This window comes from Colletotrichum tamarilloi (genome assembly GCF_030869305.1).
Source record: "Colletotrichum tamarilloi strain Tom-12 chromosome Unknown Scaffold_8.1, whole genome shotgun sequence".
In the NCBI taxonomy this organism is placed as follows: Eukaryota; Fungi; Ascomycota; class Sordariomycetes; order Glomerellales; family Glomerellaceae; genus Colletotrichum; species Colletotrichum tamarilloi.
In genome coordinates this window covers 954,539-969,627 of record NW_026849391.1, presented here as the reverse complement: position 1 = coordinate 969,627, position 15,089 = coordinate 954,539, and the positions used below count along the sequence as shown (strand labels likewise).

At 54.6% G+C, this 15,089-nt stretch overlaps 5 protein-coding genes across 5 annotated transcripts; 2 read left to right on the top strand and 3 right to left on the bottom strand.

Annotated features, from left to right (window-relative positions):
• Window positions 1-1,491: 1,491 nt before the first annotated feature.
• On the bottom strand, window positions 1,492-1,665 carry CTAM01_03651 (uncharacterized protein; the record flags this gene model as incomplete). The annotated part of the gene is made up of 1 exon (XM_060519683.1): window positions 1,492-1,665. One exon carries the CDS (start codon window positions 1,663-1,665, stop codon window positions 1,492-1,494), a length of 174 nt encoding a protein of 57 aa, XP_060385889.1.
• A 167-nt stretch (window positions 1,666-1,832) lies between these two features.
• Window positions 1,833-2,822, bottom strand: CTAM01_03650 (uncharacterized protein; the record flags this gene model as incomplete). The annotated part of the gene is made up of 4 exons (XM_060519682.1): window positions 1,833-2,020; window positions 2,095-2,619; window positions 2,705-2,723; window positions 2,778-2,822. The coding sequence occupies 4 exons, from the start codon at window positions 2,820-2,822 to the stop codon at window positions 1,833-1,835; spliced, it is 777 nt and encodes a 258-aa protein (XP_060385888.1).
• Window positions 2,823-5,067: 2,245 nt separating this feature from the next.
• CTAM01_03649 (uncharacterized protein) lies at window positions 5,068-5,670 on the bottom strand (the record flags this gene model as incomplete). Its single annotated transcript, XM_060519681.1, has 2 exons — window positions 5,068-5,335; window positions 5,387-5,670. The coding sequence occupies 2 exons, from the start codon at window positions 5,668-5,670 to the stop codon at window positions 5,068-5,070; spliced, it is 552 nt and encodes a 183-aa protein (XP_060385887.1).
• A 520-nt stretch (window positions 5,671-6,190) lies between these two features.
• CTAM01_03648 (uncharacterized protein) lies at window positions 6,191-6,765 on the top strand (the record flags this gene model as incomplete). The annotated part of the gene is made up of 2 exons (XM_060519680.1): window positions 6,191-6,422; window positions 6,500-6,765. The coding sequence occupies 2 exons, from the start codon at window positions 6,191-6,193 to the stop codon at window positions 6,763-6,765; spliced, it is 498 nt and encodes a 165-aa protein (XP_060385886.1).
• A 759-nt stretch (window positions 6,766-7,524) lies between these two features.
• On the top strand, window positions 7,525-14,632 carry CTAM01_03647 (beta-ketoacyl synthase domain-containing protein; the record flags this gene model as incomplete). The annotated part of the gene is made up of 5 exons (XM_060519679.1): window positions 7,525-8,227; window positions 8,283-8,493; window positions 8,564-8,769; window positions 8,825-13,740; window positions 13,793-14,632. The coding sequence occupies 5 exons, from the start codon at window positions 7,525-7,527 to the stop codon at window positions 14,630-14,632; spliced, it is 6,876 nt and encodes a 2,291-aa protein (XP_060385885.1).
• Window positions 14,633-15,089: the final 457 nt, after the last annotated feature.

The window sequence follows — 15,089 nt, the reverse complement described above, 5'->3', positions numbered from 1 at the left end:
AGGAGGGGAGGGGAAGGGGAAGGGGAGAACAGGGCAAGGGTTTGAAAAGGGGAAATCGGGGGATGGGGGGTATCGCTGTAAATGGAGGGAACGGCAGATGTAACCACTAAGGTTGTCAACGGGCCACCTGAGTGATCAAAGGGCTATGTTGGTTCCGCATCGCTGTTCGAAACAGCGAAATCGACCCAGCGCCGAGAGAGTTGTTTGGGGATGAGGATTGTGAGATTGCTTGGTGGGAGAGATGGGATGGATTTGGAGACGGGAGACAGAGAGAGAGTAGAGGGTGCCTTTCTTGGGGAGAGCAGATGGTTGATGCCTTGGGACTGAGAGGGGGGACGCCTGGGCAGCAAAGACAAGTCTAAGTCGATGATTCAGAGGTAAGAAACGCTCAAGTGGAACTCAATAGGGAAACCCAGACCCAGAGGGCGGAGCGTGGGAGGAGCGTGGAGGAGAGGAAGGGCCATGGAAGGAATGGGGGCAAAGATGGCTGAGAGTGTGTGAGGGTAAGCTCAGATCGGTCTTGGAGGGGGCACGCGGAAACGAGTAAGGGAACGGACGTGGTTTCTTCTCTCTACCCGTGTGATGTAAAGATGAAACGAGAAGCATGTGTTCATGTTCCCTTTTGCTGGGGGCTCTCTTTTCTTAGTCTTCGGTGCAGTGCTCCAGTTTTGCCGCTTCTTTTCGCGGGTACTTTCGTATGTCTGTCTTCTCACTCACTTTGCACTATTTCCGTGTCAAAGCTCTGGACGCCAAAGCGCATGCTTAGAGCACGGAATAACGACGGGATACCATTTTCTCATACTCGCATATGCAGGTTGAGGGGCCATCTGGGATCGCCCGTGCGGGAGGATGGATCACCTTCCGGCTCGTCCCAGAGAGTGGTCTGGGGCAAAGCCAGGAAACGCATGCTTTGCGATCCAAGACAGGTACTGCACCCAATTCCCCCTCCCTCATCCTTACCCGTCCACACCATCCCTTCCCCTTCACCACCCTTTCATTTTCTCCATGTGTCGCCAATCTCTGACGATCAATGCCTAGAAGGGCAATTCAATGGAGAGATTTCATCTTTTGTTTTACAAGTCATGGGAAGTGGTGTCCATGGTTCGCAGATGAGCGGCATGGATTGGCTGACCGGAAGAAACGCGAGCCAGGGGATGCGATTCCGAGGACACACGTGAAGGGATCGTTTTTAATTTCTTGCCCAGCGCGTTTTCTCTGCCCGTGTTTGTGTTTAGGAACATGTGTTATCCATGATGTGTATTTCTGGCACATGGAGTATTTGACATCTTGACTCCAAAGGCTAGTTGACAGATCCATACCTACCCCATCATGACAAAAGACAAACGTCTCTAGACTCTACGGAGTTCGTTTCCGCCGGATCATGCATTTATGCGCTTCAGCCTCTAGTCAGTCAATCAATCACATTTGACATGTTGACGGACCCGTGATGGGAACTCCTGTCAAATGCTCTGGCATTGCCATCTAGAATTCCTAGCTGCACTCGTCCTGCCTAGCAACTAATAACCCATCCAAAACCCCCTTGAAGAAGTCGGTGGCGATAAACATGATTTGAAAACCAGTAAAGCCAGGAAAACCATAAACCGACGCAAGAAAACCCAAATAACCATAATACCCGACTCCAGCAGGCTCCAGGATATGCGGCATGCCAAACACCCGTCTATCTCTAATGCTGACACGAGGAGGAAACCAGTCCCTTTGATGTACCTCCTTACCCCGTCCATGAATCCAAAAAAAATCCAAAAACGACAATCGATGCTAATTATCCGGGGATATTCCCTCAGCTGGGATCACCCCTCACCCACACTTCATCCTTACGACAAGAGACCCTCTTCTTGCATGTCAGCCTGGGTCTCGCGGATGATGTCGCCAAGCTCCTTGATGGTATCCTTGTCACGGGGTAGGGTATGGCCCTTGGCGTGGTCGAAAAGATATGCGGTGTCGGGATCGCACATGTTGTAAAGGGCCATAGAACCATCGACATAAGGATCCAAGGATCCGACTGAAAGGAAGAGGATCGTCAGCATTCCTCCGGATAAGCAGCATTGAAGCAGTGCGAATATCATCTTGACTTACTGATGTGCAAGGTGCGGGCCTCGATGCGCTCCTCGCTCTCGTCAGAGAGGACCAGGGCGTGAGTCTTGGGGTCGACCGGAGGCCAGCCAGCAAAGAAGATGCCGTACTTGAACGCCGGCTTGATGCCGGAGCGCTTGAGGCGACGCTGCTCGTAAAGCATAAAGGTGGATGCCACGGTGGCGCCCTCGGAGTAGCCGATGATGCCGTCAAAGGGGCCGCGCTTCGCGACAATGTCGGCCAGGAACTTGATGGCTCTGTCGGTACTGCGGTGGGTGGTTGCGATGCCTTCTCTCATGAGCTCTCTCATCGTGTCTTCGGGGGTCTCGCAGTCGGGGAAGTCACGAATGCGCATGAGGACATCGTCGCTGTGGGACTTCTCGACATCTCTATCGGGCTCGATGAAGCGGTAGTAGGGGGGAGCTCCGAAATAGTCCTCAAATCCCGGAGGCGGGACGGCCTTGCAAGGTCCATGGATGAAGTGGAACTGAGCCGTGCCATCCTCAGTAAGCTCCTTCAAGATGGGGGCTGAGAGAACTATCAGTAAGTGAATCTCAATAGTGAAGCCGCTCACGATAAGTCTGTGGTGTCTATTGCATGAGGGAGAACTCACCAAGTTGAACTTGGAATTTCTAGTGTATGTTAGTAAAATGCCCTAGATAGCATCATCAGGTCTGAGTACTCACGTCCGAGCTGCCGTAGGCACCGGGAAGGCACAAGAAGCGCAACATGGTGAATGTAGGTATGTGTTAGCGTGAGATGTGAGAGCGGAACCGAGCGAGACCGATCGTCCAATGACAAGTGAACTGTCAAAAAGCGGGAAGCTGGAAAGTCGACGCGAGAGTATTTGTGATGGAGTGGTTTGATGATGTTGATGATTGTGGATGATGAATCAGCGAGGTGTGGAGATGAGATAGTTCGATGAGGATGGCCTGGCCAACAGGAGCGTTTTAATCAATTCGAAGCTATCTAAAGAAACACTTGTGATATGATGCGCGGTAATCGACCCACGACGAAATCATCAGCTCAGACAGGTAATGAGACGGCGCAGCAGTTGAGGCGGGACGACGACAAGACACAGGAGGCGGCTGAGTTGACCCAGTCCCAGGCTTAGAATGACAACTCAAATCAACCGTGACCCGGAACGAATAAGGAACTTGTGAAACTCTGCACCTCAGCAAGATTGGGGCGATGAGTTGTCTTGTCGGTACCTTGCCGTTGAATGATAGGACCAACCCGAACAACGGGTCGGTTTGGGCTGTCTATGGGAGCGCGAGAGCTGGAGCGGAATACTGGACCAGTGGCTGATGGGTGGATGAGTGCTTCACTGAATGGGTTGGAATGATGAGGTGATGTGAGACCGGGCCTGTGAGTATCGGTCCTGAGGCCGGCTTGGCAGGGTGTCCCGGTCCTCGGGCGAGTAAAAACTGGACGAGGATAGACGATGTTAGTGAGTGGGCGACTCAAGACATGGAGGCGAAACAAGCGCGGCGAGACGCCACGCCACATGGAAGGAGTCGAGGAATGCCTGCCAGTGGGCTTCTCTGCAGAGAGAGGCAAGACACTTGGCAGATAGTCTGATAGACGTGGCAGGCTGCCAGTCAGTCTCTGGGCATCCCGAGATCCGAACCCTCGGTCGACGCGTTGGTGATGCACTGGTGCAACCGATGACATGTTGGTTGTGAATGGACTACTTTGGGCTGGACTTCGGTCCGGCTCTTGTCACCTTGTAAGCTTGAAACGGGATAAGGAAGTGCCCGCGCGGGGGCGCAGTGTGGGTGTGACGGTCTCGTCTATCTGACTAGAACGGGCGAGGAGATGAGTAGAGCGGGATGGGTGGGATAGTCAGAAAGTGTGCTGAAGAGCATGATGGGCTTGAATGAGGATGTGGGATGAGAAGGTTGTGAGAGTGCGCTTGTGCGTACATATCGGAGAGTAAGCGAGGATGAAAGGCGGGTGAGAGAGATTGGGCGATTGAGTGGCCTGGGGGATGAGTGAGTGAGTGAGTGAGCGGCGCCCACGGTAGGCGCGTGTGTTTGCAGAGAAGGAAACATTGTTTTGCAAAGATGCGTTTCCTTGGAACACGGCCGTTCGCTGACTTGCAGAACGACTTGACGGGATGTGGTTAGATGAGCTAGGATGGAACAGGACACATTTGGGGGATGAGAGTTCTCGTATGTGATCCTTGAGTGAGTGAGCATAGCGCAGGGTGAGTTAGTGGGTAGGGGTAGGATTCAGGTACACATTGACAAATGAAGCGTACTGGAGCGCGGCAAAGTCCGAGGTACCTCCTTGAGGTTCTAGCTGTACTCGAGCTAGGACGACCGTAGAACCATACTAACGCCTGCGCAAATCGAGTGCGGTGCAGGGACAAGGCCTCTAGTGTGGCTGGCGCGTGTCAAATAAGAGCTTTGATGGTGCAACGGCACGGGAAGGAGGTGCGACGGAGGGCGCGCTTGTGATTTGGAAGCTGCCAAAGCTTTCTGACAGAAGCAGTTTTAGAAACACCCTTCATGCCTTGGTTTCTCTGCCAGTGACAACGAATAGAACCGGGATAGGGAGTCGAAACCTGAATGCGAGACCGAACTCTCTTGACTCGATGGAGTTGCGGCCACGATTGTTGTTGTCGAGAAGGATGATCTGTAATTAGTTGTGTCCGAGAGATGTGGAAATGTTCAAGGGAGTTGGGCTGAGATGTGAGTGGAAGTATTGCAGAGAGTTTCCATCGAGGTGGACCAGAGACACGGGTATGGAGCATTAAGCAGGACAATGTCTTAGACAGTGTAGTACGATAAGGAGGGTAGATGCGATAGGTCGATAAGACGATAAAGTGGACATGGTCATATGCGGTGCAACCCAAGGCGACCTTACGTTGACTTCATCCTCTCTTCATCCTCATCTCCCGTTTCTCCCAATCCCCAGTCGCCAGGTCAGGCGAAAAGGGCCAAGGCAAGCCAATTCGGGCGATAGATCCGACTATTCCTTTTTCGGGATCCTGCACCAACACCTGCATATGGTGCCGTTCGAAGGCTGCATCTCCCACCTGCAATCACTGCGAACTCTCTGCAGCTTGGATCTGCCGCCGCGTTTTTCTGTACCTTTCAACCCCTGCTTTATTCCCCCTTCTCTCCCCAGATGTCTCGCCCGCCGGATATTGTTCCAGACGCAGGTATACTGCGAATACTGCTGTTGCCCCAAGGCTGCTGCCGAGTGCCCACTCAATCCCGTTCGCTGGGCTGTCTTACAGTAAGACAGACGTTGGAACGGTCCTGGGTCCTTTCTTATTCATCTGTATAGGAACCGGCACCGCATACCTTGGCAGAGGGTTTCGGTTTGCTTGATGCGATAGGCCTCTGTCCTGGTCCTGACCATGTCATCGGGACGAAAGTGGGCAGAGAACAGACGCAACGCCTCGACACCTCCGCCGCTGCTATCGTGACCGTCGGTGCTTTTGACACAAGACGCACTCTTTTCTAAACCGAACAACAAACGAGCGCCGATGACCAGACCAACTGAACATGAGAGCAGATGAAGGGACAAGCTCCGCCACGTTGGGTTTCTCCAGCAAATGTTCTGCATAATCCACAGAACCCGCAGATATTCCCAGCAAGTAGGTCCAGACGGATGCCTGGAGATGGGGAGAAATATGCACTCCGCCCCATCATCTCTTCTACGGGCAGCTTTCAGAGCTGCTCTGCCTCTTTCTCAGTATCTCTCTTTGTATGTGTCTCATTCGGTAGGATGGCAAGATGATCAGTCTGTGGCCAGAAGCTGCAGGATCCCATGCTTCTTGCTCTCCCTTGGCACTGGATTACTGGGTCGCCACTGCAGCGGCAACTTCCAGACATCGGCCGCAAAATGGCTCTCAAGAGTCCCAAGTGAATCCTAACAGAGCCTCCTCAAGTTTATGAGGCTCAAAGAACCTCCGGGAGGCCAATCATGACGGTGAACGAGACTTACATAATCCGCAACAAAGTTCTCCACTCCGGCCTGCTAGGCCGAGTCGGGACCATGCCGCAATGACCTCGTCTCTCACGTCCACGGAGCACACTGCGTGCTGCGTTGCCATGCCGCGCTGTGCTTGGCTCTGGTGCTTCCAATGCTGCTGCTCCACCTCCTGATGGCCCAGCTCGCCGTTGCTGCTGCTTCACGGTCCAATGCTTCAGTGGAGTTACCCACCCCAAAGAGAACCCCCAGCCGTTTACTGCGTAGTGCGGCGTACCGGTGCAGACACCATGGCAACTCCCCTCGGCGACGACTTCACCACCTCACCTCCGAACCACGCCACCGGGCTCCCGTCCGGGAGGTTCGAGTGTTCATTGCGTTCCCATGTATTGGTCCGAATCAAACGTCCGGCTTCTGCACTCTGCAAAGAAACTGCATACCAGACTGCATACCAGCCTGGCAGTGCCGCTCAATTGCAAACAAACTAAGGCACGTCTTCACGCCATCCAGCATCCAGCAAATCAAGGGCAAACCGCCTTGCAGTTGATCATGTCTCCGAATCACGGTGACCGATTGGACATGGAAACACCCCCTTGGACGATGAACCGCCGGTCCTGCTTCTCGCCGCTTCATGGACCGCATATCCCTCCTACCCCTTCTCCAGTGATGCGCGAATATGACGAACGGATATACCAATTTGCCCACACATTACGCATAATCAGTTCATGAGGACTTGCTTTTGACCAGATTAACCATAGACATGGTACAAACTTCTCGCCTCGGCCGCCACTGGGCCACTTCCCTCGTGCTGATGCTGGACAGTCCTCCCTGGTGAATCTGGGGGAGGCGACGTCGTGGTGAGCAGGGACTGCCGCTGCTCCGCTGCTCCGGGTCAACATGGGCAACCCGGCATCGGATGTGCCCTGGCACCTCTCCGTGATGGTCCTTGTTCGTTCCTGGCATGCGCCCAGTATGCACGTTCGGGATCTCCCTATGATCTACCTAACCGTCAGGCAAATTTAAATCACACAGGCTAGTCTGTGCGAGGAACTCCGGCCGACTTGGCGATCTGAGCACCAACCAGTGCCTTCCATGTCAACTCACTCGCGACGGAGCGAGCACCATCAAGTGTGATATTTCCCCATGGCCGTTGATCAGCTAAAAACCCTACGAAGAATCCCAATCAGGACCAGGAAAGAAGTTTCGTCACACTCACTCATCTCAACGAGGCTTGGTACGTACTCCCATATCAATCCGGCCTGCCCTCTTCCAAGCCCCAAGTTTTCTATCTAGAGCATACGCAGTCCGCCTTTCGTTTCTTCCTCCTCCTCATCCGCATTCTTCCCTTCTTCTTTTGATCATTGTAAGGAACGCCTAGAGCGCCGGAACCTTCGCTGTCACTTTCTTCGTTGCTTTCGACGAATGCTTGCCGGATAGATTCGACACATACAAGCGGCTTCCGCCAATCCCCCTCTTCCACCCTTCATCATGGCGCCCGGCGTGCTGTCCTACTCCTCATCGGGGACATCGCCATCGGCAAGTCCTGTCATGATGACCCCGATCGATCACTCCGATACCACATCCGATGGCTTCACTAGCCTGTCCGTGGGGCCCCTAGACGGTGTCGGCCTCAACATCCACGGACAATCAACAAATGGTCACTCCAATGGCCACTCCAACGGCAGTGCCAGTGCTCATGCGACGAGCCAGGGCTACACCAACCCCGTCGGCGGCAGCGACGCCGGCCTGAAGCAGATGCCCATCGCCATCGTCGGTATGGCCTGCCGTATGCCCGGCAGCGTCTCCAGCCCCGCCGAGTTCTGGGAGCTGTGCTCCCGCGCCAGAACCGGCTTTACTCCCGTGCCCAAGGAGCGCTTCAACCACGAGGCATTTTACCACCCGAACCCGGGCAAGACTGGAGCTTACCACGCAGAGGGTGGTAACTTCTTGGACGTCGACCTGGCGTCGTTCGATGCTCCTTTCTTCGGTTTGACGGAGAAGGAGGCTATCTCCATGGACCCCCAGCAGCGTCTTCTGCTCGAGTGCACATTCGAGGCCCTCGAGAACGCTGGTATCCCCAAGCACACGATTGTTGGAAAAGACGTCGGTGTCTTTGTCGGCGGCAGCTTCGCCGAGTACGAGAGTCACTTGTTCAGGGACAGTGACACGATCCCCATGCATCAAGCCACAGGTATGAGGGTAACCCCTGTACCCCAGACGTTTAATTGCGCTAATATACGGTTTAGGATGTGCCCATGCGATGCAGTCCAACAGACTCTCACATTTCTTCGATCTCAGGGGACCGAGTTTCACAGCAGACACAGCTTGCTCAGCAAGTTTGGTCGCCCTCCACTTGGCGTGCCAGAGTTTGCGTGCTGGCGAGTCAACCTCAGCGATTGTTGGTGGTTGTCATCTGAACATGCTGCCCGAGTTTTGGATTTCCTTCTCGTCTTGCAGGTAGGCATGCGCTGCACGCTTGAATGCTTTTCGTCACACTGTCTCTCCGTTACTGACACAATGACTGCAGATTGCTCGCGGACTCTGGCCGATCTATTGCCTTTGACCAGCGCGGTACCGGTTTCGGCCGTGGCGAAGGTTGTGGCATGATTATCCTTAAGCCCCTCGACCAGGCCATCAGAGACAACGACTCAATTCGTGCGGTCATCAGAGGCACTGGCATCAACCAGGATGGCAAAACGCCTGGTATTACTATGCCTAGTGGCGCAGCACAGGGTATGCAACATTGCATCCAGTTTTTCATGAAACCATTTACTAACAATCTTCACAGAGAAGCTCATGAGGCAGATCTACAGAAACGCAGGTCTTGACCCCAATGACTGCGGTTATGTTGAGGCCCACGGCACTGGTACCAAGGTCGGTGACCCGATTGAGGCCACCGCGATCCACAATGTCATTGGTCAGAACAGATCAACGAAGGATCCCTTGTTCATCGGCTCAGTCAAGTCGAACATTGGTCACTTGGAAGCGGCGTCTGGTATCGCTGGTGTCATCAAGGCAACCATGATGCTGGAGAGAGGTTTCCTCCTTCCCAACCACGACTTCAAGAAGCCCAACGAGAAGATTCCGTGGAAGGAGTGGAACATGAAGGTTCCTGCCACTCAAAGGCCCTTCCCCAAGAACAAGAAGTACATCAGTGTCAACAACTTCGGTTTCGGTGGCACCAACGCACACGTTGTTCTTGAGAAGGCACCTCACACCGGCGCCCCCAAGAAGGACAACAAGAACCTTCCTCCTCCCGATAACAAGAAGGCAAAGAGCACAAAGAAGATCTACGTCTTGTCTGCCAACGACAAGAACTCTGTCGGTGCAGTCATGAAGAACCTCGTTGTCTACCTCGAGCAGAGACCAGAGATTTTCCAGAACGATCTCATGGACAACATCGCATACACGCTTGGTTCGCGTCGCTCAATGCTCCCATGGAGGGTTGCTATCCCCGCCACTGACTCTTTCGAGCTTATCGAGACCCTCAACAGCGGCAAGGTCATTCCTGGTAAGGAGACTGAGCCCTTGAGAATTGGTTTCGTCTTCACTGGTCAGGGTGCTCAGTGGTGGGGCATGGGCCGCGAATTATACGGCCAGTACCCCATTTACACTGCCGCCATTGACAGAGCCGATGAGTGTCTGAGGAAGTTGGGTGCTGAGTGGTCCCTCGTCGAGGAGCTCAGCAAAGACCAAGAATCTTCGAAGGTTTCCGAGGCTCACATTTCTCAGCCGGCTTGCAGTGCTGTTCAGCTTGCATTGACTGACCTTCTCCGCACCTGGGGCATTCGCCCCGCGGCTGTTGCTGGTCACTCCTCTGGTGAAATTGGCGCCGCGTACGCTGCCGGTATCATTGGCTTCGAGGCCGCCATGGCCATTGCCTACCACAGAGGCCGTCTCATCCCCATCCTGAAGCAGAGAAACCCTGATCTTCAGGGCTCCATGATGGCCGTTGGCGGAACCAAGGAGGAAGTTCAGCCCATGATCGACGCTCTCAAGCAACAACAGGTCAGAATTGCCTGTTACAACAGTCCCTCCAGTTTGACCATTTCCGGTGACTCCGCAGCTCTCGGCGAGCTCGAGAAGAACCTTGAGGACAAGCAGATGTTCAACAGACGCCTGCAGGTCGAGACTGCTTACCACTCGCATCACATGAACCTTGTTGCCAAGGAATACCGCGAGTCCATCTCTGAGCTTCCCCATCCTCAGACTACCGATGTCCGCTTCCACTCTTCCCTCTACGGACACCAGATCGACGGCTTCGAGTGCCAGGCTCACTACTGGGTCAACAACCTTACCTGCCCTGTGCGCTTCTCTGAGGCTCTTGAGACCATGCTGGAGCCCGTCGGCGATCACAAGACTGGTGTTAACATGATCATCGAATTGGGTCCTCACTCTGCTCTCCAGGGACCCATTAAGCAGATCCTGAAGCACGTCGGAGAGGCTGCCATGAAGGTGCCTTATGCCTCTCCCCTTGTCCGTAAGAAGGATGCCGTTGAGTCTGCGATGGACTTGGCCTGCAACCTGATCACCAAGGGTGCCATTCTCAACATGGACAACGTTAACTTCCCCAACCTGAAGAAGAAGCCGTCACTGTTGACTGATCTTCCCCGCTATGCCTGGAACTACCAGAACAAGTACTGGCAAGAGTCTCGCATGACTCAGATGCACAAGTATCGCAAGTCGCCCAGAAATGACTTGATCGGTCTCGAGGCCATCTACTCCAGCGATCTCGAGCCGACATGGAGAAACATTGTCCACTTAGATGACCTTCCATGGCTTCGCCACCACGCGATCCAGTCGGTGACAATCTTCCCCATCTCTGCCTTCATCGGCATGGCTTTGGAGGCTTCCGCTCAGTGGGCTCAGCGCAAGGAGATTTCATTCGAGAAGTACGAGCTGAGAGACGTCTCCGTCGTCAAGCCATTAGCTCTGCAGGATGCTGATGTTGAGATGACTATCAACCTGCGCCCCCACCAGGAGACCAATCTGACTGCATCCGAGACTTGGAAGGAGTTCCGCATTTGCTCTTGGTCTCACGGCAGTGGCTGGACAGAGCACTGTGTTGGTCTCATCGCTCTCCATGGCACTGAGACTAATGAGGTCGATGGCAAGGAGCAAAAGCTCGCTGCTCTTCGCGGGGCTGAGGCTACCATGAAGGCCAGTGAGGGCCCTGAGGCTGTTGCCGTTGCGGAGAACGACATGTACGAGCGCCTGACTGAGCTTGGTGTCGGCTACGGACCTTCCTTCCAGTGCATCAAGGACTGCAAGGCGTCGAACAAGTACTCCACTGGTACCATTTCATCCTTCGATGTTGCGGCCGACATGCCCAACCACTACCAGACCAGCTCTGTCCTCCACCCTACCTTCTTGGAGTCTGTCATTGAGATGTACTGGCCCATCCTTGGCGCCGGCCGCACTGACATCAACACGGTCTACCTCCCCTCTTCCATCGGTCGCATGTCCATCTCTCGCGACATCACCGCCCTTACTAAGGAGGTTGGCAGCACCCTCAAGGCATACTGCAAGGCTGATTTCCCCGCCGAGGCCCGCTCTACCAAGGTCTCTGTCTTCGCCACCTCAGAAGCCAACGACTTGGTCATTGAGATTGATGAACTCACCGTTTCTCCCATCATTGACGGAGAGACTGAGCTGGCTAGCAACCCTGCTCGCGAGCTTTGCTACAAGCTTGAGTGGGAGGAGATTGGAACTCTGAAGTCGCTGTCTGGCAAGTCCAAGACCAAGATCAACGGTGCCTCCGGTGTCAAGGTTGATGCTCCTTTGCCCGATGTTGACGTCGCCATCATTCACGGCGACTCCAACTCTCAGCAGATGTTGGCCAACGGCCTCGCGATTGCTCTGGCCAGTGCAACCTCCAGACTGCCTGAGATGGGTACCATGCACGAAGTCAATACTGAGGGCAAGCTTACCGTCGTCCTCACTGAGATTGAGCAACCTTTCCTTGCCAACCCTACTAAGGAGCAGTTTGCCGAAGTTCGTGGCATGCTTGCCGGTGTCCAGGGCTGTTTGTGGGTTGTCCGTGGTGCATACGACAAGGCTACCTCGCCTGAGTCCAACATGATCATCGGTCTTAGCAGAACCGTTCGCTCTGAGACTGTCCTGCCCTTCGCCACCCTTGACCTGGACGACAACAACCAGCTCGACGAGGACGATTCCGCTGCAGTCATCTTTGAGATCTTCAAGCTCGCTTTCGGTGCTAGTGCCTCGTCCACCAGCGAGCTTGAGTTCATGGAGCGATGCGGCAAGCTCTCCACTCCCCGCATTGTTCACGATGAGGACATGAACGAGTTCGTCCACCGCGAGACCAACCCTAGCGTTGTTGAGATGCAGCCTTTCGGCAAGGACAAACGATGCCTCAAGATGGAGTTCTCCACTCCCGGTGCCATTGAGACGGTGCACTTCGTTGACGACATTGCTGCCACGCAGCCTCTTGGAGAGAACGAGATTGAGTTCGACGTTAAGGCCGTCGGCATGAACCTTCGCGATGTCATGATCGCCAAGGGCCAGATCCCTGAGGCTGACAAGCACGCTCTTGGTGTCGAGGCTTCCGGTATCGTCACCAGAGTCGGCTCTGCTGTCAGGGCCCACAAGGCCGGCGACCGCATTGCCGCCCTCACCATCAGCCACGGTGCCTATGCTACCCGCACTCGCACCACCGCTGCTAATGTCATGGCCATGCCATCCAACATGTCCTTCGAGGATGCCTCAACTCTTCCCTTGGCTTACTGCACTGCCTATTACAGCTTGGTCGAGCAAGCCCGCCTCCGTGAGGGCCAGCGCATCCTGGTTCACTCTGCCGGTGGTGGTATTGGCCAGGCTTCAGTCTGCCTCGCAAAGATGATCGGTGCTGAGATTTTCGTCACTGTCAGCACCGCCGCCAAGAAGAAGCTTCTCATGCAGCACTACAATGTTCCTGAGGACCACATCTTCTACAGCCGCAACACCACCTGGAGAGCCGCCGTTAGACGCGCGACCAACGATGAGGGTGTTGACGTTGTTCTCAACACCCTTCCCGGCGCCGATGCCCTGAGAGAGAGCTGGGCTTGCCTCAGCCGCTTCGGTTGCCTCGTTGATGTTCGCAGAAAGGATGGCTCTCGCGCCACCCGCCTCGACATGGGCCAGTCTGACAGCAACGCCTCCTTCCTCAGTGTCGACATCTTCGGCCTTGCCGCCGAGAGGCCCAAGATTATGGAGAGACTCGTCGCTGATGTCTCCAAGCTTCTTGCCGACGACCAGCTCCGACCCATCGACCCTGCCACCGTCTTCCCCGTGTCCTGCATGGAGACAGCCTTCAAGACGCTGCAAACCACCCAAGGCCCGGGCAAGTTGGTTGTTGTTCCTCATGCTGAGGATGTCGTCATGGCTACTCCTTCCAAGGCTGCCAAGGCCCTTCTGAAGCATGATGCTACCTACCTCCTCATCGGTGGTACTGGTGGTCTCGGCCGCAGTATGTCCAGGTGGATGGTCGCCCACGGCGCCAGGAACCTTGTTCTCCTGTCCCGCAGTGGTTCTGCCACTGGCAAGGTTAAGGAGCTCATCGACGAGGCTGCTAACGATGGTGCTCACATCACCGTTCGCCCTTGCAATGTCGCCGACAAGTCTAGCGTTGAGCAGTTGTTCAACACTGGCCTCAAGGGTCTTCCTCCCGTCCGTGGTGTCATCCACGGTGCTATGGTCCTTCGTGTATGTTACCCATCTTATTCACCTCACCTTCTTTGTACTAACATTAGTCTAGGATGTTCTGTTCGAGCAAATGACCTACAACGACTACACCTCGGTCACCGAGTCCAAGGTCCAGGGTGCATGGAACTTCCACAATGCCCTCCAGGAGCGCCAGACTGAGCTTGACTTCTTCATTGCCATCTCTTCCGCTGCCGGAGCCGTCGGTAACCGTGGTCAAGCCGCTTATGCCGCCGCCAACTGCTTCCTCAACGCCTTCGTCCAGCACCGTCTTGCCCTTGGTCTGCCCGCTACCTCTCTCGACTTGACCGCTGTCTCTGATGCCGGTTACCTGGCCGATGGTAGTGCCGAGCGTGCTGCTGAGGTCGCCAAGAACTTGGGATCCGACAGCATTTGCGAGGCCGAGGTGCTTGCTCTCATCGGCGCATCCATTTCGAACAAGACTTCCGTCTGCAACCACCACGTCATCACTGGTATGCGTATCACGCCCAGCATCCAGCCCTTCTGGACTCCCGATGCCAAGTTCAAGGCTCTCCGCCTGGCCGCCGAGGAGCTTGCTGCTGCCGAGGCCGGTGCCAACGGTGCCGTCTCACTCAACGCCGCCCTCAAGGCGTCGCGCAGCGAGACAGAGGCCATGGAGGTTGTCTGCCGCGGTTTGGTCGAGAAGATTGCCGCCGTCCTGATGATGGAGATTGAAGACCTCGACGTCACCCGCAGCTTGTCGCATTACCCGCTTGACTCGCTTGTCGCCATCGAGATCCGTAACTTTATCACTCGCGAGTTCGAGGCCAACATGCAGGTCCTCGAGTTGCTGAGCAGTGGTAGCATCCAGACTCTCACCAAGGCTGTGTGCAAGAAGAGCAAGCTTTGCGTCGGATTCGACTGGAGTAACTAGAGACTGAGCAACAACATTTGGAGAGATACAAGAGAGACGGGAGAAAGAGTTATGGGCATCATCATACTACGAAGACATGAAGACGAGTGAGTGGTGTTTTATTAGATTGTTAGTGTTTTTCGGAGATATCGTCAAAGATATAATGGGGCGCTTTTATGAGGGTATGGATTGTGCGTGTATGAGTCAAGAGCATGGGATAAGACTTGATGGAAGGACTTACACAGGAACATGGTGGTCACACGGGACACAAGGGCGATCAGAACCACAATTCTGCAATCTCCTTACTATTACTAGTTGTTATGAGTGAGTTGTAACAAGTTTTATCTGTACTTCGTGTAGGAACGCTATGGGAACTGGCAGGGACAACACCGGGAGAAACAATTCAGCGAAACCTGGAGAGAAAGGTCTTGGAGGGATTACAGCTGAGGTTGAGAGGAGGAGATACAGTGGAGATTGG